Source organism: Vulpes vulpes, chromosome 6 (assembly GCF_048418805.1).
Source record: "Vulpes vulpes isolate BD-2025 chromosome 6, VulVul3, whole genome shotgun sequence".
Taxonomy (NCBI): Eukaryota; Metazoa; Chordata; class Mammalia; order Carnivora; family Canidae; genus Vulpes; species Vulpes vulpes.
Genome location: NC_132785.1, coordinates 31,106,981 through 31,128,550, shown reverse-complemented (window position 1 = coordinate 31,128,550; position 21,570 = coordinate 31,106,981). Strand labels below are relative to the sequence as shown.

At 39.8% G+C, this 21,570-nt stretch overlaps 1 protein-coding gene across 8 annotated transcripts in view; it reads right to left on the bottom strand.

Annotated features, from left to right (window-relative positions):
* Window positions 1-1,565: 1,565 nt before the first annotated feature.
* SLAIN1 (SLAIN motif family member 1) overlaps window positions 1,566-21,570 on the bottom strand; it is a 59,003-nt gene continuing 38,998 nt past the window's right edge. For 4 of the 8 annotated variants that reach the window (XM_072760761.1, XM_072760762.1, XM_072760764.1 and 1 more), the window contains 5 exons: window positions 17,295-17,444; window positions 14,700-15,041; window positions 8,062-8,217; window positions 4,355-4,637; window positions 1,566-2,660 (listed from right to left, as the gene is read on the bottom strand). In XM_072760761.1, the coding sequence (XP_072616862.1) occupies window positions 2,585-2,660; window positions 4,355-4,637; window positions 8,062-8,217; window positions 14,700-15,041; window positions 17,295-17,444 (1,007 nt within the window). In that variant the 3' untranslated portion in view covers window positions 1,566-2,584. Of the gene's footprint in view, window positions 2,661-4,354; window positions 4,638-8,061; window positions 8,218-14,699; window positions 15,487-15,690; window positions 17,445-18,591; window positions 18,742-20,317; window positions 20,527-21,570 lie in introns of those variants that run through there. The other 4 variants (XM_025982334.2, XM_072760767.1, XM_072760765.1 and 1 more) reach the window with 4 other exon arrangements.

Here is a 21,570-nt window from a genome sequence, read left to right as displayed (position 1 = left end):
ATCTTCTAGTCTCACCAAATGCCAGGGTGATATATTTAAACTTAAGTCAAATCATGAACTCTGCTGCTCAAAATGGTGCCCAGCCCCCCTTGCAGAGTAAAAACAAAACTCGCCGTGGCCCATAGCACCCTACATGATCTCACTCTCACCTCTACCAGTTTTTCTTGGCTGGTCTGCTTGCAGCCACACTGACCTCTCTGCTCTTCCTCCAGCACACCAGGCCTGCTCCATCCTAAACTTTTGTGGGGGTGTGGTTCCTTCCTTTCCAGCTGTCTTTCTCAGAGGAGGTTCTGTGAATCACCTGAGGGCAAGTCCCATAGGTCTAGGGGGTAGGGCTTGACAATCTGCATTTCTAATAGATCCCATCCAGTGTATGCAATGTGTTTTCTCCTGCGCATCTAGAATAATTGTTATAGACCACCCTAGGGAGGATTGTGAAAATAATCAGGGACACCACTGTGTTCTGTAGAACTCCAGGGGAAAAAGAGTCTGAAGTAATTTTAGAACTTTCCATCTCCCAAGTTTACAAGGGTCAAGTCCTTAAGGAGACCTAGCCAGGTGACATTTAATTGTGTGATCTCTCCCTGTCTCGATTAGCTCGTTTTGAACCCCCCCCCCCTTACTTTGAGCACCTTTTGTTCTGTCCCAGAATAGCATGGACCTAGTCTGTGATTCAAGTGAATCCGTTAATTGTCCGTTAATCACTTGTTCATTTATCGTCTCTCCCTCCAACTAGGATGTGAGTATCCACAGCGCAGAGCTCTTTATCATCCCAAGGGCTGAATAGACTTTTGGATGGAAATATTTAAATTGAAAATGAATTTAATCCTTTAATTTCCTCAGAACAGTAGCTCATTTTTTAAAGATGTACTGAATACATGTGCTCACTGGAAGAGAGCAGAGAAGTGGGGAAGACAGATTTTTGAGATTAGCTAACCCTGGATTTATAAGTCAGCTTCACTATTAGCTTTAACTTGCCACTTTGGCTCAGTGTCTTTATTTTGTAAATGGTGAGAACAGTGGGTGGTTTGGAATAGACAAATGCACAGGAAATCTCTCTCCAGGATAGTGTACCTCATGAAGTGCTCAAATATTACTTTGGAATGATGTGTAAGTTTCTATTTTAATATTTAAAATATTAAATATGCCTAATATTTGCCTAACCTTTCCATAGTACCTTCAGGTGAAAAGTTTTCCAACATTTATCAGATGTAACAGAATAATATTTTGCTGATATGGAGACAACACTTCAAATTCAACCCCCATGAAATGTTAATCTCCATGGACAGTGTTCATCTGTAGGTATATTTCTGGGCAAGAGACTGAGTTTCGATGGCCTTTCTAAATGGGACCTAAACCTCACTGCAAAACCAAAACCTCCCATTCCTTATCAAGAGTAGTCTAGAGAAATGGTGACTATGTGAACCAATGTGAACACCTTGCCTACAACATTAGCTATAAATGTTCTACACAAGAACATAGCAACAGCAACTGCTTTCACAATGATAGTGAAACACAGAAGTGGTATTTATACTGCTCATGCTGCACATTCATGCGTGACCTGATATTGCTGAAATAGTTTTTATTTCTGAACATTCCAAAAGAGCAGTGTACACAGTAACAAATATTAAGTCATATACCATAAGAAAGCATTCATTAGTGCAAATGGGTTTTGTAAAAGGTCTATCAAAAAGATTTATTTGCTTTAAAATGCATCCATTTCCAGAAGCATAGTTAATAAAACATTACAGTTTCTCATCCTCTGTAATAAAGTATTGAAAATCAATCATGGTACAGGAGCAAACATTGCAGGTATTAAGTGCAATGAGCCTGTGATGCCTTTATAAATCTGAAACCCATGTAGGACAATAAATTAACAATGAAAAAGACATGACGATCTAACTGCTGTCTGGCTGTCTCCTTGCAATGCTTCAGCTTATATTGTGCTCGTTCAACATAAAATTAGGTCTTTCAAAGTGTATGGTGGATTTTCACTGATCTATCCCTAGAGCTAAAAAAATAGTACCTTACCACAAAAATATTTTTATGGCACAAAATTTAAGTTGCTCCATAGTGGTTCACGTAAGTGTAAAAAGAAATAGGCACAAAAAATAAAATTCCTGTAAACTATAAAAAAGTAAATTTCAAAGCATAAATTATAGAACCTAGTTGTAAATATGCCATGTATTAAAAAACAGAACACATAAGGGAAGGATGTTTAGAACACGTAAGTATATGGAACAAGTTACTGTAAAAAAAAAATCATGGCAAAGAAAGCATTATTGATACATCTCAATTCTCTCAAAAAAGTGTTCAGGGACATAGCAGTTCTACAAAAAACCTCCTAGATCTAAGTGTCACGATACCGCAGCCACGGATGTGAGACTGGGGCGGTATTCTCTCAGGCAAATATTTAAGTGCAATCATTAGTCTCTGGCGCTCGGTCCGTTGAAAAACAATGCAGTAAATATGTTAAAATGCAGAAGGGAAAGAATATCCCAACGTTCACGGTTACCTAGCCAGCTAGGTAACTCGACCCTCATTTCCACTCCTTTCCTGGGCTCCAAGGGCGCGTGCAACCGCATCAGTAGCAACCGTCTCTCCAGCTTCCATCCCTCAGGGTGCTGAGCGAAGACAGAGGCTTTGGAGGCTGAAGGAAACTACAGAGACAGAAACAGACTGTTATGACACTCCCAGGAGTCGCAGGCCACTTGTTCTGTGCTTTCCTCCACGCCCGTGCCAGTGGGGACAACCTACTAGCACTTTCCCAGAGCGTGCCAGGGCTTCACGCGGTGACCCTCACCCCATGCTCACTGGCTGAAAATCCCATTCTTGGCACACCACTGTGCGTGTTGTGTGTGCGTGAGTTACAACGTATCCTTACTGGACAAAGTATTTTAAAATCAAAGAAAAAGATAAACTGTCTAAAAACAAATGATTACTTCCTTGAATACAAAAAGTAAATTCACATGCAGAGAATGTCAGTCTTACAAATAAAGATGTCCCTATCACACTGGCAAAGAATTGACAAAGAATAATACCCTGAGTTTGCCTAGGTTTGGGGGAAACATCCTCTCCTAGGGCCTGGTAGTGACCACCTTTATGGGAGATTAATTTGGAGACCTACTCAAGAACAAAGGGAGCCATCATAATTACCTACACATATCAAATAATGTGATTCTATTCCGGCATGAATATAACCCACATCTGCATTTTTAGCTGGGGGTGGGGTGGGGGAGAATAGGCCAGAATCTATTAAATATGTAACAAAATGCTTTCTCTCTGGGGAAGAGGATTATGGGTTCACTTTTGTTTACTTTTATGTGTTTTTTTTTAATAGTTTCTGAATTTGTTTTTGATCTGAGCACCTGTTACTTCTAATCAGAAACACATAAGGAAGGAAAAACTGTTTGGACATCCCTTTCATACTGTTGCTAGGTCCATCCCTCTCCTCTCCTTTAGAGCCTAGTTTCTCGGGGGTAGATATCTGTGGTTACTGCCTCCACTGTCTCCTCTTCCAAACTATCCTCAACCCACTTCTATGGAATTCTTGTTGACCTACAACACTTCAAGATATCCAGTTCTAGAAAGGTACATCACGATTCTGAGCTTGTCTAATCTGTGCCTAACAACTAAATCTGGAATTTGAAAGAGCAAAAAAAAAGAAAAAAATATTCCAGTTGGACCATACTAAACTTACCAACATATGCTAACAAAGGCCCAGCTTAGTATCACTGAGGTGCTTTTTCAGGTACACCTGGGGGCAGAGTATGCATGTGCCTAATATATTTGCTTATTTTGATCAAAGTTTATTGCTCCAACAAGTATTTACAATTGTATCCTGTACCAGGCATACTCCTTAGCACTGGGGTTTTATATTCGTGAAAACTCCCACCCCCGTCCCCATGAGCTTACATCCTAGAGAGAACAGTCAGACCATTAACTGATAAATGAGGACAGTCTATAGTCCCTCAGATGGTGATAAATGCTATGGGGGAGGAGGAGGGTAAGAAAGGAGTTACAACCACACTGGAGTTGTGCTGGTGGACAGAGGGGTCACCTGGGCAAAGTCCTGAAGGAGGGAGAACAGGCCCTGCGCCTAACATGGGGAAAGGAAAGTACACTAATGCTCTGGCGATGGAGTCTACCTGGTAGACTAAAGCACACAGTGTATTGGGAGTGAAGTGAGGAGGGAGGAAGGGACGCCCCCACCCCAGCATTTTCCAGAGGAAGGAGGTCAGAAGTCAGGCCCTAAAGGGCAGCATGCCAGAGACCGGAAAAGTGAGGATGGTTTCCCAAGCAGTTTCCAATTTCAAACTGCAAAAGAGGTTACAGAGCAAAGAAAGGTTCCTACCTCCTAACAGGCTGTGCAATTTTGCTTCGAGGAAGGTTACTCCCATTTATTGCCAGTGAAGGTCTTGGAAGAGCACTGCGGCCCATCACCCCAGATGCCGCAGCCTTGTTTGGGGTGGGGATCCCCGTGCTGGCGTACAATTGGAGGCCATTGGATACAGGCATGCTGCTGCCACCTTGAACAGTGGGACTCACGTAAGCTGTGGCTTTAAGAGGCTGTCGCACAGACACAGGGAAATGTCCCACGCTGTGGATTCTGTGTTGAAGCTGTCCTGGGGATGGAACTAGAAAGGAAAGGACATGTATTGGAGAGGCACCTATACTGCTACCCAGCTTTTAGGAAATGCACCTTTCATTCAAGACCAATAAAGGCAGAACGGTAATATATGGAGAAAAGAAATGTGGGTCCCAGGCAGCATTTAGTACTAGAAAATTCTATTTCTTGGTAAGAATCTCCTGTCCTGTCAATCAGCAATGTTTCTGAGCACTTAACTAGATCTAGAAGCTACATCTAACAACAACTTCCTTTCCTTTAACAAATGGAACCATCTGAGTTCTCATAGGACAGTTTTTTCCTGCTTGTTTGGAAGACATTAGGATTTTCTTGATGGTTGCATGGGAAAAAAAAGACGATTAATACAGGGATGACAGCAAGACAGAGCTGACATCAATAGGTTACAAACAGCTCATTACAGGTTAAATATTTTCATCATGGCATTTGATCTCCTAGGACTGGTGGGAAGAGTAAATGAGTTAATCCACACAAAGCCTTTGAGTGGTGCCTGACACTTAGTAACCACTCAACCAGTGCTACTATTACCTTGATAACGAAAGCAAAATCTGTAAAATGAAGAGAGCTCCTTGGGTAAGAACTCTTAAAAACTGTCAATATACTTACACACCCAACATTTTCTAAAACAGGTTAGCTGATTTTGAACTTAACCATAAAATAGGGATAAAGAAAAAAGATGTCCATAGCTTTATTTAATGTCTCTTGAATTATTCCTTAATGATTAGTTTTAAGTGTATATTACGTGAAATCTGTACACAGGAATGCTGACGCACATGTAGTCAAAGCTCAATGCAAACAGGTCTATGCAAGATTCTGCTGTAGTTTTGATCCTACCGGGTTTTTGTGACACAGTACAACTTCTCAGTTGAGTCTCTAAGTTCCTTTCCAACCAATTCTATAATTCCTTAAAAAGGTAGCTCTTAACCATGAATGTTTCGATGCATTAGTATGGTATATTTGTTACACCTGATGAGCCAATGCAAGGAGTTAATAGGGGAAACCAGGAAACGAAAGGATAGGTGGAAATATATGGATACTCTGTTACTTCTCAATTGCTTGGTAAGTCTAAAACTGCTCAGAAAAAAAGTCTAAACTTAAAAAGCCAATGTGAATTTGGCTCAACTTCTCTTAAAAAATATAAAGTACAAAAAAAAATATATAAAGTACACAAATTTTAAGTCTAGCACTCAATTTTCAAAGTGCACATGCTTATGTAAACCACTAGTCACACCAAGATATGGAATATTACCTGCACCCCCTTCCCATGCAATGTTCCCATAATAGTAACAGTGATTCTCGCTTTCTCACCACAGATTGGTTATTCCTACTCTGAACTTCATACAAATGGAATTATACAGTACATTCTCTGGCTTCCTTCACTCAACATCATGTTTTTGAGATTCAACCACATTGTTTCCACTGCTATGTAGTATTCAGTTATATGAATGTCACAATCTGTGTGCCTGATGATGAAAGGCTAGGTTATTTCCAGTTTGGGGTTTTGTGAACATTCTTGAATATGTTTCAGGGTTCATATGCACTCATTTTGTATGGTATGTTCCAAATTCTGTATTCAGGATAAATGAAGTTTGCAAAGTCACTGAATACAACATCAAAATACAAAAATCAACTATCTCTAAATACCAGCAAAGTAGAAACTAAAATAAGAATGCTACCTATAAAAAATTTCAAAATCAGACATTTAGGAATAAATTTAACTATGATGCATAAAACATGGAGTCAGGGTTAACACAAATTCCGAATCATTACCGCATTTGTCACCATCAAAATTGTATTCTCCCATTCTACACTAATACTATCAACTTTTGCACTCAACTATAGCACTGTGTACTTACCTTAAATTTCATCAAAATCTGGGCAATTATCCCAACTGCCTCACATAAAATAGTAGCTCTCCATTTCCCACCATTAGCAAATTTCACAGGTTGTCTTCTGTGTCTTTACACAAGTCATTTATTCCAATATTAACAGATCAAGCCCTAAGATACGGCCCTATGACATTGGTTTACTCGTGCATTCAAACATTTACTGCAAACTCATTAAATACCGGGCAGCATGCCAGGTTCAGGGTGCAGAAAATCATCCAAACTAGGGCCCACGCCCAGAGGGAGCTGATAACCTAGTATGCAAGATGAATATAAGGACCGTAAAATACGACACACTGAAAAACAAAGGTAAGCGCCAAAAATCGAATCCATCCTAGGTATGTTTTGGGGGTTTATGGGGAGGTCCATTAGGGTCATCAAACATTCAAAGAGTGTGTGATGTCTGGCTGCAGGATAAAGGTAAATAGCAATAAACTGCATAAAGAAAGGAGAAGAAGAGCTTGTGAGAGTCAGAGTATGTTTGTACTTAGAAGCATAAACTCCAGGGTAACCAGAACATTTCTAGCTCTATTCCTTCGCCTGTGTGGCCTTGTGTAAATGGTAACATGATTTGTTTCCTCATCTGCAAAACGGGAACAAGGACAGACACCTGCCTCACAGGGTTGTTGGCAAAACCAAGACAACAGACATAAACTGGTTAAGCACAGTTCCTCGAGCAGAGTAAATGTCCTTTTGAAATGAAAAACTGTCACATGGAGGGGAAATATCACTTGGGCCCCAAAACTGGCTCCAAGGGAGAAGGGCTTCAAACCACTCTGGGTGTAGATTTACTTAGACATCTGGCTGATGATTCCCGGCCGCCAGCATACTCCGAAGACACATCAGGCTCCCACATTTTGGCCACATTGTTACTGGGACTGTGACCCTCAGTCTGCCCCCCAGGGGCCGTTCTCAGACTTGACCCCAACTACTCACATAAACTGCATGAGTGGAACGGGAGGGGGAACCTGGAACCACCATGTCCCCACACAGAATAAAAACACATGAATGTGAGATTTCACACGCATCACATTGCTCACTGCAGAGTAAAATATACAGAGAATGAATGGCAGACTATGTGGTAAGCTGAAGGAGAGCAGATAAGCACTACTTTACACACTAAAATAGAACTTCATGTTGGGAGGAACAAAGATATGGACTGGCGAAAAATAAGGCCAAAGTAACAGCAAGACTGAACAAGTATCCCTTCTTCAGACTAAAGGCATCAAGCAGATACAGCTAGAAAAAGACAGATCTGCAAGGAAACAGGTTATTTTTGTTTATACAGCAAGCGAGCAAATCAAACGTGTAGTACTTCTACTGCTATTCTTGGGTAGAGAAGACTGAATATAATTTACTGCTACTTAATTCGTTAATATATGCACTGATGAAAATACCAAATTGTACTAGTGAAGTTAAAAAAAAGTAAGTTTCCTTGCCATATTCTTGAAATGGAGTAAGGTATTTTTCTAATTGTGTTACAACTAAAACTTACTAAAAAAAAAAAAAATTACAAATTGTCATACTTACTGCAAGACTGTATTCTTGAAATCCCATTTCCAGCGCCATGCAAGCTCGAGTCAAAACTCTGACTATTTCTCACGGTGACTGGAGAACTTGCACTGCTGCTGACAGCAGTTGTACTTGGCATCCGAGCTAGATTAGGCATACTTCTTCGGAGCTTGTCTAGAAAAGAAAATAATTTTAAAGATCATAAGGTTTATGCCAATTAAAATACTAGCTTTCAAAAGTAAACATAAATGATAATATGCCGAATAACAGATAAAAATTATGTGTTATGAACTCTAACAAGCTACCATAGAATTCACCTTCTGTATAAAGAATATACTCGGTATTTCCAGAAAGGTTCTACCAAATAAGCATTTAAAAAAAAAAAAGTGTTCTATAAAAAGACCCAGGGATTAGCTCATCAATTAGCTATTTCTTTTTTTTAATATTTTATTTATTTATTCATGAGAGACACAGAGAGAGAGGCAGGCTCCATGCATGGAGCCCGACATGGGACTCGATCCCGGGTCTCCAGGATCACACCCTGGGGCCAAGGCAGACGTTCAACGGCTGAGCCACCTGGGCATCCCTAGCTATTTGTTTCCATACAAGTGGGTAAAACTGTATCAAAGTGAGGTTAGAGAATAATTTTATAGTCAACCATTTAGGTTTTTTTTAAAGCACTATAAATTGTTACATATTAACAAAAAACCCTCCAAGAATCAAGACCAACACTTTATCTTTTGCTAGCATATCAAAATGGAATTATTAAAATTCTAACTTGATATGTTTTGAGATACCCACTCATCACATCAGTATGACCCCCATTAACTTCTGGAAAGTTTTAACTAGGTGCATGCCACTAAAGCTCTCAGAGACGGCTTCCGTGTCCTCCTCCTTGCTGAGTACATACTCTGCCACTAAGGGGCAGCAGAGGACCGCCCACAGATCTCCCGGGCCGCGGAGCTGGTAATTCAACACACGACTGCAGCCCTGAGAGACACACCGCCCCCAAACTAATGCCCCCAAACTAATGTGTGTGTAACAGGTCACTCACTCAAGTTCAGAAAACAAAGGATCTATTTGAACACTAAGCCAAAACCCCCATTCAAGTACAAAACCGGATTCGTTTCCTCCTCCCCTCCACACACAGCTCCTCCACTCTTAACTGGGACCTGGGGGCTCCACCCTGATCAGCAAGTCACCTCATCTGGAAATGGAGGCCAGCTCCTCTGATTCACCTTCCTTCTTCTATACCCTCGCCCCCAAGTCCTATTAGTTCTGCCTCACAGTTAATAAATGAGTCCTTCACTGCATCTGGTTCAGGCCTCATTGTTTTATCACCCACATTTTCACAAAAGCCCCTTAATGGGTCTCCAAGCACCCTCTTATCCCTCCAACCCATCCTTCACACAACCTGCTCCACTCTTCCCGGAGCACAAGCACACCCCAGTCACCCTCTTAAATCCTTCCAATTACTCTCCCACCTTCATCTGAAAGCCCCAAGCCCCTGGGCATGGCCTACATGAGACCCTTCAAGGTACAGGCTCCTGTCCTTTCTCAGCCTTATCTCCTGCTGCTCCCACCCCTCAGCTTACTTGCCTACCACAGTGGATAAACCAGGTTCCCAATGCTCCGCACACTAATGCATCTGTCACATGCTGGTCTCTCCACTTGGCCACGTTTCCCCACTTTGTGGAATGAACAAATGAACAAGGGCACCAGAATTTACTATGTACATACTCAATGCCAGGCACCGTAGAAAATTTTGGGGATACCTCAGTGTACTACAGGTACAGTTCCTGACTCTGAGTTTTCTAGTCTAGATAGACCAGGGTTTCTCAATCTTTCTTCCATTATCAATCCTAAGAAGAAAACCTAAAATATGTTTAACATTAAATCTTGTTTCTCCTCAAATAAATTAAATATTGAAAAGGAATGTCTTGAAACTTTGATACATCTTGAACTTTGGAGAACCACAAACTATTATAAAATATCTCATGCTTTTCACACATGCCCCACTGTCCAAGATAATTTTATTTTTATTGGTATGTGTCCTAAAGCAGTAATAGACACATATCAGGGCACTCAAGTTTGTGGTCACTTTCTTTCAAGCTAAATCAGAAAACAAATGATGTACTTGAACAGTAATCTAAAAGGTGTCCGAGAGCAAAATCAAACTCCTCTCTTCTTTTTCCCTCTCTTTCTACATTACTTATACACAGTTCCTGTGGCCTGTCCAGCAATTTTTGCCTCCTTATAGTCGTCTAGGGAAAAGACAGAAAATTAAGCAAGTATGTTTACTTATAAAATAACCATAAGAAAGTATAATGAGAAATTGTAAAGAGAGCTAGGGTAGGAGACCAAAAAGAATTGTATCAATCTAGTGAAATTCCTCCAAGCTGAGGTATCTACACTCCCCACCATGTCCTTACTTCTTATGCATATTTCTAGAGTAATAATGCTCAAGTACTGCCAATGACTGTTTGATTTCTTGACCATTTTCCTCATTATCTCCTTTAGGAGGCCTATCTTTAAGGCCTATTTTTAACAACCATTTGAGTCTCCTATTCCCAAATTCTAGTTAAAATTCCTAACCCCAGGCAGCCGGCATTTAATACATCCAGCAAGTATTATTTATATGTATGCTTGCAGAGGGTGTGTGGTAGGATAAATGAGAGAAAAATAAATCTTAGACCTGACATCTAGATCTTCGAATATCATAGTAACTGGCATGAAGAGTGAGCCTATATCAGTGCAAGACTAAATCACTCTGACTATATATATATTTAAGCAGCAACAAGGCCCAGGGAAAGAATTCTGTGCTATGATTTAGAACATCAATTGTGTTTTCTATATTTCTAAGTTTCCAAACTAATATTTACCATAAAAGTTATCATATATATACAAGTGTTGAAAATAGTATCATAAACATCTGTATGTTTTCTACCTAGATAGACTAGTTTTCATTCTGCCATAATTAATTCATCAATCTATACACACACACACACACACTTGTTTGCTTAATCTACAAAAAAACTGCAGAAATCTTGACACTAATTACCGTCTCCCTCAATTTTAATACGATGCCATGACTTCCATTAAACACATGGAATATTTTCTTCCTGATATTTTGAAGTTTAATAAATTAGTCACTATGACATCCCTTAGCTGCCACTGTTTTCTTTTACATTTTAAATCTGAAAGTACTCAGGTACTTTGAAATCTTTGGTAGCACCTAAGAGAATTCTACAGAATTACAATACTGTCATGACATGTAAACATATTAACAACAGCTTTTAATAATCCACACAAAATTTTCTGAATATAGAGAATGTCTTTCATAAGCTTTACCCCCCTAAACTGCCATCAATCAAGGTTCACACAGTAGATGTGGTGGTTAGGTTTCTAATATGTTAATCTAGATGCATCTGCCTTTAAAAATCAATCTTTAATTCATGTGAGCATCAAGTCAGTTTAACAAAGCTTTAAATCTGAAATATGCTCTTAAAAATAAATGCTTCCAAGAGTAAATATTTAGAACATGACTCCCCTGGGAGCTAAGCTGTGATCTCCAAGCTATGTCAGGGACCATGTGGAAATGAGGTACACTCTCCTGTCAAATAATGTGGAACATACTAATGACCATATATACTTTCATATTCAAGGAATCAAAAATAACACTCTATCTTCACAAGAAATCAGCAATTTATCCTTAAGTACTGAGATGAAGCATGGGAAGCTAAAGGAACAGACCAAGAAAAGAATTCAAATGAATTTTCTCACATTAAAGCAGCAGGAAGACTTACCACTCTAGGAAACAAAGACTAAAGACTCTTCAGGAATAAAGAGATACTTGGTTACCCACCAACTGATCTAGCCTTCCGATCAGTACAGGGTACAAGGGAGGAGCTTGGGCTAACAGGGCTTACCTCCTGCCACTGACAATTCCTGCCATACCCTAAAAATTAGTTAGTAAAGGTCCTACAAGATTCAGTCATTTGTCACATCTGGCAAATTATTCCAAATATGCTCCTTTTAATTCTATAATCCCTGGGGCACCTGAGTGGCTCAGTGGTTGAGCATCTGCCTTCGGCTCAGGATGTGATCCCGGAGTCCTGGGATGGAGTCTGGCATGGGGCTCCCCACAGGGAACTTGCTTCTCCCTCTGCCTACGTCTCTGCCTCTCTCTGTGTCTCTCATGAATAAATAAATAAAATCTTTAAAAAAAAATCTATAACCCCTATAAATAGTCCCACAATTTTTTTTTTTAGTCCCACAACTTTTAAGGTCCCTCTCCTCTTCTGAATGTAGGCAGTGTAGGAGCTACAGAAGTAATATGCATATATATGTTTATATAATAACATATTATTGGTTTCTTTTTAATTATTTTTAAATGGATCAATGATCTCACAGTTATTCTCTTCTATCCATATTATTTTGGTGATTTAGAAAAACATTTGATAGATTAGTTTGAAAGTTCCCATTCCTTACAATTTTGTACAAATGATATTCTGTGGTTAACAAATGAAGGCTCAGCTATCTGAGTCATAGTCCTACACACACACACACACACACACACACACACACACACACATATTTTGTGGAGGGGCAGAGAGAGAAGGAGAAGAGAATCCCAAGCTGACTCCACACCCAGCACAGAGCTCAACCTGGGGCTCAGTCTCATGACCCAAAGATCATGACCTGAGCCAAAAATCAAGAGTCGGATACTTAACTGACTGAGCCACGCAGGCACCCCACCCCGGGGAGTCATATTTTTTTAAAGGGGGTACAAGAGAAGAGGGACAACCTTTATTCCCTTTCTTCAGTACTTTTACTCCAGGCAAAAGAATGGTTATTATTTCATTTCTTCCTTAGGTTGGGACAATATGCACCAGATGGTATGATGTGAAATCATACCTAAGTTTTCCATGAAAGAGGTATTATTTGTCCACATTTTATAGCCAAAGAAATCAAAGTTTACAGAGGTGAGAAACCTGTAAAAGGAGTACAAAGTAGGACAGGACAGGACTCGGGAACCCGTGCTCTCAAGCACTCCATTGAGTGGCACGAGTCCAGCCCAAAGGACTGCTATGGCAGACCCTTTGTATGCAGAGACCAGACCGCTTAGGAAAAATAAAACCACCATGGTCGGGACACAAGCTGTGATAGGTCTCTGCTTTCTTAATAGGAACCATCCCAGCGCAGCTCCAGGGAAACATAATCCTTTTCATCGTGGCATGTAGTGTAAGGTAAAACCACTTTTCTAAGGTCAGACAATGATCCACTGACAACACTGATCAAGATGCAGAGCTAGCATCTGCTGGACAACTAGGATATGATGTCCTAAGACACCTGACAACGTGAAGAGCAACAATTCTAGGTGCCCTTTTCTGAAATTTTTTTTAAAGATTTGTTTATTCATGAGAGACACACAGAGAGAGGCAGAGATACAGGCAGAGGGAGAAGCAGGTTCCCTGTGGAGAGCGTGTTGTGGGACTTGATCCCAGGATCCAGGATCACACCCCAAGTCGAAGGCAGATGATCAACCACTGAGCCACCCAGGTGTCCTGCTTTTCCTGAATTTTAAGATGAGGCTTTCACAAAGCAGATGGAATACACTGCTTCTCTGATATTATGAGCTTTAATAATTTGAGTTACTAGGACATTCCTTAGCTGCCACTTTTTTCTTTTAAATCTAAAATCTAAAGGTACTAAAAGGGAAATTACAACTAAAATGTTCAATATGTTCAAATGACCTCTCAATTAGCATGGATGATACAAGCACAGAAGAAGAAAAGGTGAAAACTAAAAACATGGTAACAGGTGATCACAAAAGTATTTGACCTTGCAGTACTTTTAAGTAAGTGGCTTACTTCACCCCAGGACCCGGAAATGGTGCTATCTAGTGATTAAAAAGCTGCAATAATAAATCTGGTTTATTTCTCCACATCATATGGGATTTGCGTATGAGAAGTCTGACTGGTTATTAGTGTAACCGCGTAGCTGGCTTAGAAGAGTACATGATTGTTCTCCCTGTAGTTTGCTGGAGGTCAAGGACTATGACTATAACTCCTAGAGTGGAAAAGACAGATCATAAAGGAGAAAAGAAAGAATATGGAAGAGAGGACACATACTCTGACCCACCATGTTGACACTGGGGCAGATCAACTTCCCATTATTACACCAAGTCCTCCTTATCCCTCCTACTATACAGATCTTACTCCTAGATGTCAGAAGGAAAGACACATTCAGACTTGCCCTACATCTGGATGTTCCCAAGCATCACACTGTCCATATTTCCCATACATCACTCTGTGTGGGAGGCTCCATGAGGCTCCCCTGGGAGCCCAGACAACACCACCTGCCTGTCCTGCCCCTGAATGCACAACCACATCAAGATGCCCCTCATGCATGACTCCTGTGCTGGCTACAGCATGATGCTTTTCCTGAGGCTACACATCTGTAAATCTGGAACACACACTCGGAAGCTGGTCAATTTTAGATTTAAACTTAGACCAAACTGATAAGGTCTCGAAGACATACTTAACAAATCTGGGAAATATTTACTAGTTATTTACATTGACCTTAAAACCATTTCTTAAGCACAGGGGAAATATCAAAGCATATTAAAATACCAAAGGGCACATATAACCTACCTCCATTGGTCCTATTTGGTTGCTGATCTGGAGTTTGGGCTTGAGGTGAGTAATACTGTTGCTGCTGGTAATTATTTGAGGGAAAGTATTGGGTACTGGGGCTCCTCCTACATTCCCGAATGCTGGAGAAAGTCTGTGAATGGGGAATTCCTCTTTGGAAAGGTGAACATCTTGGAAGACGGGGCTGAGGTGGTGGCAAATGATCAAATTCTTCCTCGTCCTCCAGACTGAATCGATCATATTCTTGATCGCTACATGTCCCCTTTTTTCCTGAACTCAATGAAACACTGGAACTATGCCTGGACACAGATGCTGAAGTGGAAGCGTAATCTTGCCTGAGACCTAGGACAACAAGAAATGGTATTACCTTAGGAGACATTTCAATCTAGCAAAAAGGAAGTTGCAATTAAGTATCAGAAGAAAATGTGTGCCACACAAACCATTCAAAGGAAGACCCATTATCTTGTTCATAGTTTTCTGAATCCCAAGGAATACTAATACATTTACCTGCCAAACAGATGTCTAACATTAGACGCTTCTGTTCTGCAAAAAGACTGCCCTGATTCCAGAGAAGACTAAACATACTGCTACAGTTCATCAGTCAATGTCTGTCAATTTCCCCAAATGATCTCTTCTGAAATCTGGGCAGATACCTAGGAGGAGCTACCTGCCATCATTCTGAATAGTATGTTATGGGTTAGACAATTAAAATAATCAAATCTCTATCCAGGGAGGAACTTCTCCTGCTCCCCACCCCAGCTTTCAAAGTCAAAGCAAAGTTTAAAACCTGGGGTACAGGGATCCCTGGGTGGCGCAGCGGTTTGGCGCCTGCCTTTGGCCCAGGGCGCGATCCTGGAGACCCGGGATCGAATCCCACGTCGGGCTCCCGGTGCATGGAGCCTGCTTCTCCCTCTGCCTGTGTCTCTGCCTCTCTCTCTATCTCTCTGTGACTATCATAAATAAATAAAAAAAAAAAAAAAAAAAAAAAAACCTGGGGTACAAAACATTTTCTAACAAGGTCGCCTTTCTGTTCTATTTGTCACTAATATTATCTTTTTCAAAGCATACTGACACTTCAATAGTTTTGGGTCATCCCAAACCACAACTATCTAAAAATAGTCAAACTGGAAGTTTCTAGTTATTTATCTCATTGCCAATACCACAGTTTTTTAAAAGTAGAAATTGATATTAATCATTTAGCCATACATTTTCAAAAAGAGTCGCTCTTATTTTTACTACTACTGAATGAAAACATAAAGCCATCACTTTTCCCCAAAAATGTATTTTAAAATTCTCCATTTTAAACATCACACTGTTTCCCAGAGTAGCCTGGACTAATTCTGAAAGCAGGAAATGGTCATGCTTCAGTGAAATGATACTTGGCTGTTTCTACTTATGCTGACCTGAAAAGATAACCCCAGAACAAGTCTAACCCAGTCCTGTGCTCTCTCACTGTGCCTTCTGATGCCATTCTAATACCCTTGCAGTAGTTCCCTCCTAGATGATGTTAACCTTATTGCAGAACCAGTGATAAACTGTCCCATTTCTAATTATCTTCTCTTCCATCATTATTTATCCTGAGAGGTTTATCAATGCAGTTTTATTGAGCTTATATTAAGAAAACTATAAACTCACATGTGGTTCTAAGAAATAAAAGAGAATGCTTGTGCATTCTGCCCAGTTTCCCTCAACGGTAGCATTCTGCAAAATTATAGAGTAATATGAGAGCTGGGATATCATGATATAAACCCATCTTGTTTAGATAAGTCCCAGTTGTACTCAGGTACATGTAAGTATTAAGTTCTATACAACTTTATCACCTGTAGGATAAAATATCTACCACCAGTGTCAAAATACCAAATAGTTCCAAAAATCCACAAAACACAAAAATCCTTTGTGTTGTCCTTTTATAACCACATCTACATTCCTCCAGAGATCCCACACCCTGTCCCTAACTCCCATCAACCACTCATCTGTCCTCCATTTCTAAAATGTTCTCATTCCAAAAATGTTATATAAAGGGAATTATGCAGTATGAAATCATCTTTTTCACTCAGCATAATTCCTGGGAGAGTCATCCAAGATGCTGCCTGCATCAGTAGTCCGCTCCTTCTTCCTGCTGACTAGTACTCCTAGGTATAAGGGTGCCACAGCCTGATTAACCAGACACCTCCTGAAGGACATTGGAGTTCATTCCAGTTTGGGGCTACTGCAAATAAAGTACTACAAACATGGACAGGTTGTTGTGTGAACACAAATTTCCACTGCTCTGGGATAAGTCCCCATGACTGTAACTTGCCTGGGTCTATGGAAACTACATGCTTGGTTTTGTAAGAAACTTACCAAGTTTCCACAGTAGCTATACTACAATGTCTTTATATTAATGTATTTTGATCAGAGTATGTCCTAATACCTTTCGATGCCCAAGAGAGCCTCAGAAACACTTACTGGCCTCCCTACAAGGTAGAGTAGTTATAAGAAAAAAATTTCATGTTTACTCATTACCTGGGGAGAACTTCCCAAGCCTCCCTACCCCCTTACATTTCAGGTAGAAGCCTCTGGGTTAAGAAGTTTTCTACTTTAAAAAGAACATACTTTCTTCTTGGAGACGAGCCATGATCTGAACATCAGTGAGATCCTGTAACTTATATCCCATGGAGATAGAATCATCTTCCAATTCTGAAGTACTCAGCTCACTGTCTATAGAGGACTGGGGGCTGAGTGGGGAGCCCCTGGAGCTGTAACCTAAAAACACAAAGGAAATATTTTATTATTTAGTCTAAAGAACTGATATCTACATAATGCTTTACAATTCTTGTATCAAGTCAGCAGTTTTTTCCGTTTTCAAACTTTCACCAAAAAGCGACCAACACATCACCATTTAACGGTGAGATGATATGCACATCTTTCAGATGTTCATAATTCACATATACAAAGCCATTTGTTTTTTCAAATTCAATTTTCACAATTAAAAAATGTCATTCTGTACTATACACCCAAAAAAATTAAGAGAGTAGATTTTGAAGTGTTTTTTTTTTTACTACATTAAAAAATACATATATTACCAGTGCTGAAATCTGCATCCCAGTAGGTAAGTCTGTATCTAAAGGCATTAATATACGAATATATATCCATGTTCACTTTCAATTAACAATCAGATATGCTTATCTATGGTAGTAACTGATTATTAAATTATAATCTGGTCTGTTTTTCAAACAGGTACAAATAGTGCTATGATTGAAATAAGAACATCACACATAAAAGGCACACATATATACACAGAAGCATATACAAAACCTTAATAAAGGAAAGAGTACAGTAATTACAGGAGACTTGTAGTCACCCACGGAAGTAAAAAAAAAAAAAAAAAAAAAAAAGCAATGTCTTGGGTAAGGGAACGAAGGAGGAAAGGAAAGAAACTACAGGAATGGAATCACACCAATGTTGAGACAAATAAGGAAAGGGTGGGAACTTCATCTCACAAAAAGCTACCATGGATATTTTTTCTGTGTAGCTCTGGCTTAATAAAAAGCTACCAGAAAAATAAAATTAAAGAAAAAAAAGACCATAAAAAGCTTATTTTCCTGAATCATGATAAAAACACTTGAACTGTGCTCAACATATAATATTAAAGACACACTAAGTGTTTGGAAACGTGACCAGACACGTATATTTTTGCTAACTAGGGAAAACTGCCTATGACACACAATTGAGAGCATGTTCCTGGTGCTAAAGTACAAATTAACGCTTGCCCTCTCTCTGTACCCAAAGTGTGTGGCACACACTGTCCATTATGAGATCACCCTCAACTTTTCCAGGAAAGATGATATTTAAGCTGTTCTTACTGACTGAATGACAATGCAAGTGGCTAGTTAAGAAGTTGAAAGATTACCTGTTCTTTCAGGTGTTAGTATTGCTTTATTTGAGGTTTTAGAGAAGCTGGGAGTATTAATGCCATTGCTATAAGGGCTGAGTCTTGCAACAGGACTGTAAGGAAAAGCCAGTGAGACATTTGAAGAGAAGAGACTCCGCCATCGGCTAGCTGTCACAGAAGCAGAGAATAAACAGCAGCAGTTAGCTATTCGGAAGCAGATGCTGACTTGTCAGAGGGAGAAAGGGAAGAGGTTAAAAAAAAAAAATGAAGAGACAAAGCAACTTTTCATCAAGATAAATGACTTCCATTTATCTAAGGCAAAACATGTAAAAACAGGCCATTTCAGATTTAGGGTCCAATGGATACCTTCATTTAAGAATTAGTAACCAGCTTGATTAAAGCCAATATGCCTGTGTAATAATGAGAACTTCTGAATTTCTACATTAGAAATGTTTTCTACCTTCTATTTCTACACAAGGATTTAAGTGTTTTGTAGTAACGTAAAAAGATCAGCATCAAAAACAACCCCGCAAACTTAGAAACTGTGGGGAATGTTAATAGTAATGATACACAGTCCTATATTTTTTCCTAAGATTAATTTTCAACCCATTTAATATCAGAAAATCTTATCAAGAAATTTTTATGGAAACCTGCTCTTGGCTTACAGGAGAAATTTAACGGGACTACTGCCTTTCTGAATAGAGTCCAAAACAAGGCTCATAGAAAAACAATACAAAAATCACAAGAGAAAGATTCATAATTTAATGACAGCTATTTTTGATGGCAGGTGTGGAGATTAACTAGTAATTTGCTGGATTTTTTTCAATAAAAATTATTTACCAAATTTTCTGTGTGGAACATGTGTTACTTGTGTGACATTTAAAAGTAGTATGATACATACATATTATTACTTTGATACTTTAAAATAAGGAACAAAAGGGAATATTACCTACAATTGGCAAATGATCCAATTCTTACATGATTTCACCTGGCCTAATTAATATATTTCCCTCCTCCCAAATTGCCAACCCCTGCTATTACTAAGTTCTTGAGATCACGAAAAAGACCTCAAACTGTAAAAACTTAAGTCACATCAAACATCATATACTCTCCCTTCCAGGGAAACAAATTATTCTGGTAGGAAAATCCATTCTTCTACAAAGCAATCATTTAGACACGTACTAACAAGCAGGATAGGAGGGAACAGGTAAGAACTCTAGATGAGGTTAAACTTCACTTAAGGCAATAACTTTGTTTGCATTTGCTGGAAATTTGACAAAACCTGGAAACACAAGTATAAAAAGGACCTCTGTAACATGCCTTCCCCAGACCACTTTTAATGAGCACTGCTAATGAGCAGTGGGGGAGAGCTGAAGTGTTCAAAAATGGGCAGTGAGATGGAGAGAGAGAAACTAAGGGATGTGGAGAGTCAAGAAAACAAGCAGCTCCAAAACTGGGATGATTAAAATTCTTGCAAAAAATATCACCACAGTTATTTAAAAGAGCAAACAAAACGTTTCCTCTTATTTTAGAGCAAGAGTTCTGGAGAGAAGTACCATCCCATTCCAACAAATACATTTAAAAAAACAAACAACCACAACAAAAAACCCTTTTCCCCTGTAGGTGAAAGACCAAGGCAAAGAAACTGCATTCACAGTGATCCCATTTTGAGAATTCACGAGTGTCTGGAAGGGGCCACTGCAGTGCAGCCTCGCTCCTGGCTGACAGTGCTCACCTCACTTACCTGGTATGTAATTACATGGGGGTGAAGTAGCCCTTCTCTAGCTAAGTCAGAGTGGGGACCCACGGAGCTGGTATCCCCCCTAACTTCTACACATGTAAACCTGATCCCCAAATACACTGAGAGATAGGGGTTAATAGGCAGCACTCACAAGGTAGCTGTTCACACCTTCAATCTCTAGGACTCCAAGTTTCTCATTAAAATTCTCCTATATATATTTTAAAAAAAGATCAATAGCTCTTTGTGACAGCTAACTTGCTTAACAGATGATGTCTGATCATTTGCCAGGCAAATTACAGTAACTGCGTGTTCTCACCCACAGATGCAGGCGACAACGCATCCCGAGTAAACAGCATTCATTACTTTGCACAATAACTACTGTGACCCAGCCTCCCAGTACAATGGCACAGTGATTGTGGCAATGACAGCACAATCCCGACTAAGAACACAATTAGCATCTATTGCAAGAAAGAATGCTCCACATTGTCCTTTGGCATGGAGGTTTTTAGAGGAGGGAGGAGAATTATCATGGGGGCAAGCTAACAAAACAACAGTGCTAAACTAGTGTCCAAGGCTGTGACGGAGGAGGAGAGGTGAAAGGAGCGGAAGCCATTACATCCTAGTCATTCTTCACTATGTAGCCAAAGGGTTATAGTAACAGGAAGCATTTTTATGGTTTTGGGTTTGTTTTTTGTTTTTTTGTTTTTTGAATAAAACTCTACACCCCAACATGGGGCTTGAACTCTCGATCCCAAGATCTAGTGTCCCATGCTCTACCGACTGAGCCAGCCAGGTGCCCCGCCCAGGAAGTCTTCTTACTGAGCATAAAACAAAGGAACTTTCTAAAGGGCAATTTTATCTTTTTCAGTCAATTAATTTAATGGATTTTTCATATAAGGATGTGAAGTCATTTGAGAGGCTCAGTGATGATTGCAATGACCCTAAAAACAGAGTAAGACAATGCTGCTGAAGGAGAAAACAGGTAATAAAGTTCTGAACAGCAGGTTTCCCCATGCTCCACAGCAAAGTTCTACCCATAAGTCAGCCGCTCCTCAAATTTAGTCCAAGCCTTTGGAACAAGAGCAGAGCTGGGCCAGACCCCAGAATGCACTGAAGGTTTTCATTCCCAAATATCTTAAGTTGGCCTGCTTCCCAACACACTGCTTTCCACATGTTCTCTGTGGACTTATAACAACTTCCTTCATCAAGATGCTCGCCACCTCACACCACATGAGTGACATCTATTCCTCAGCCAA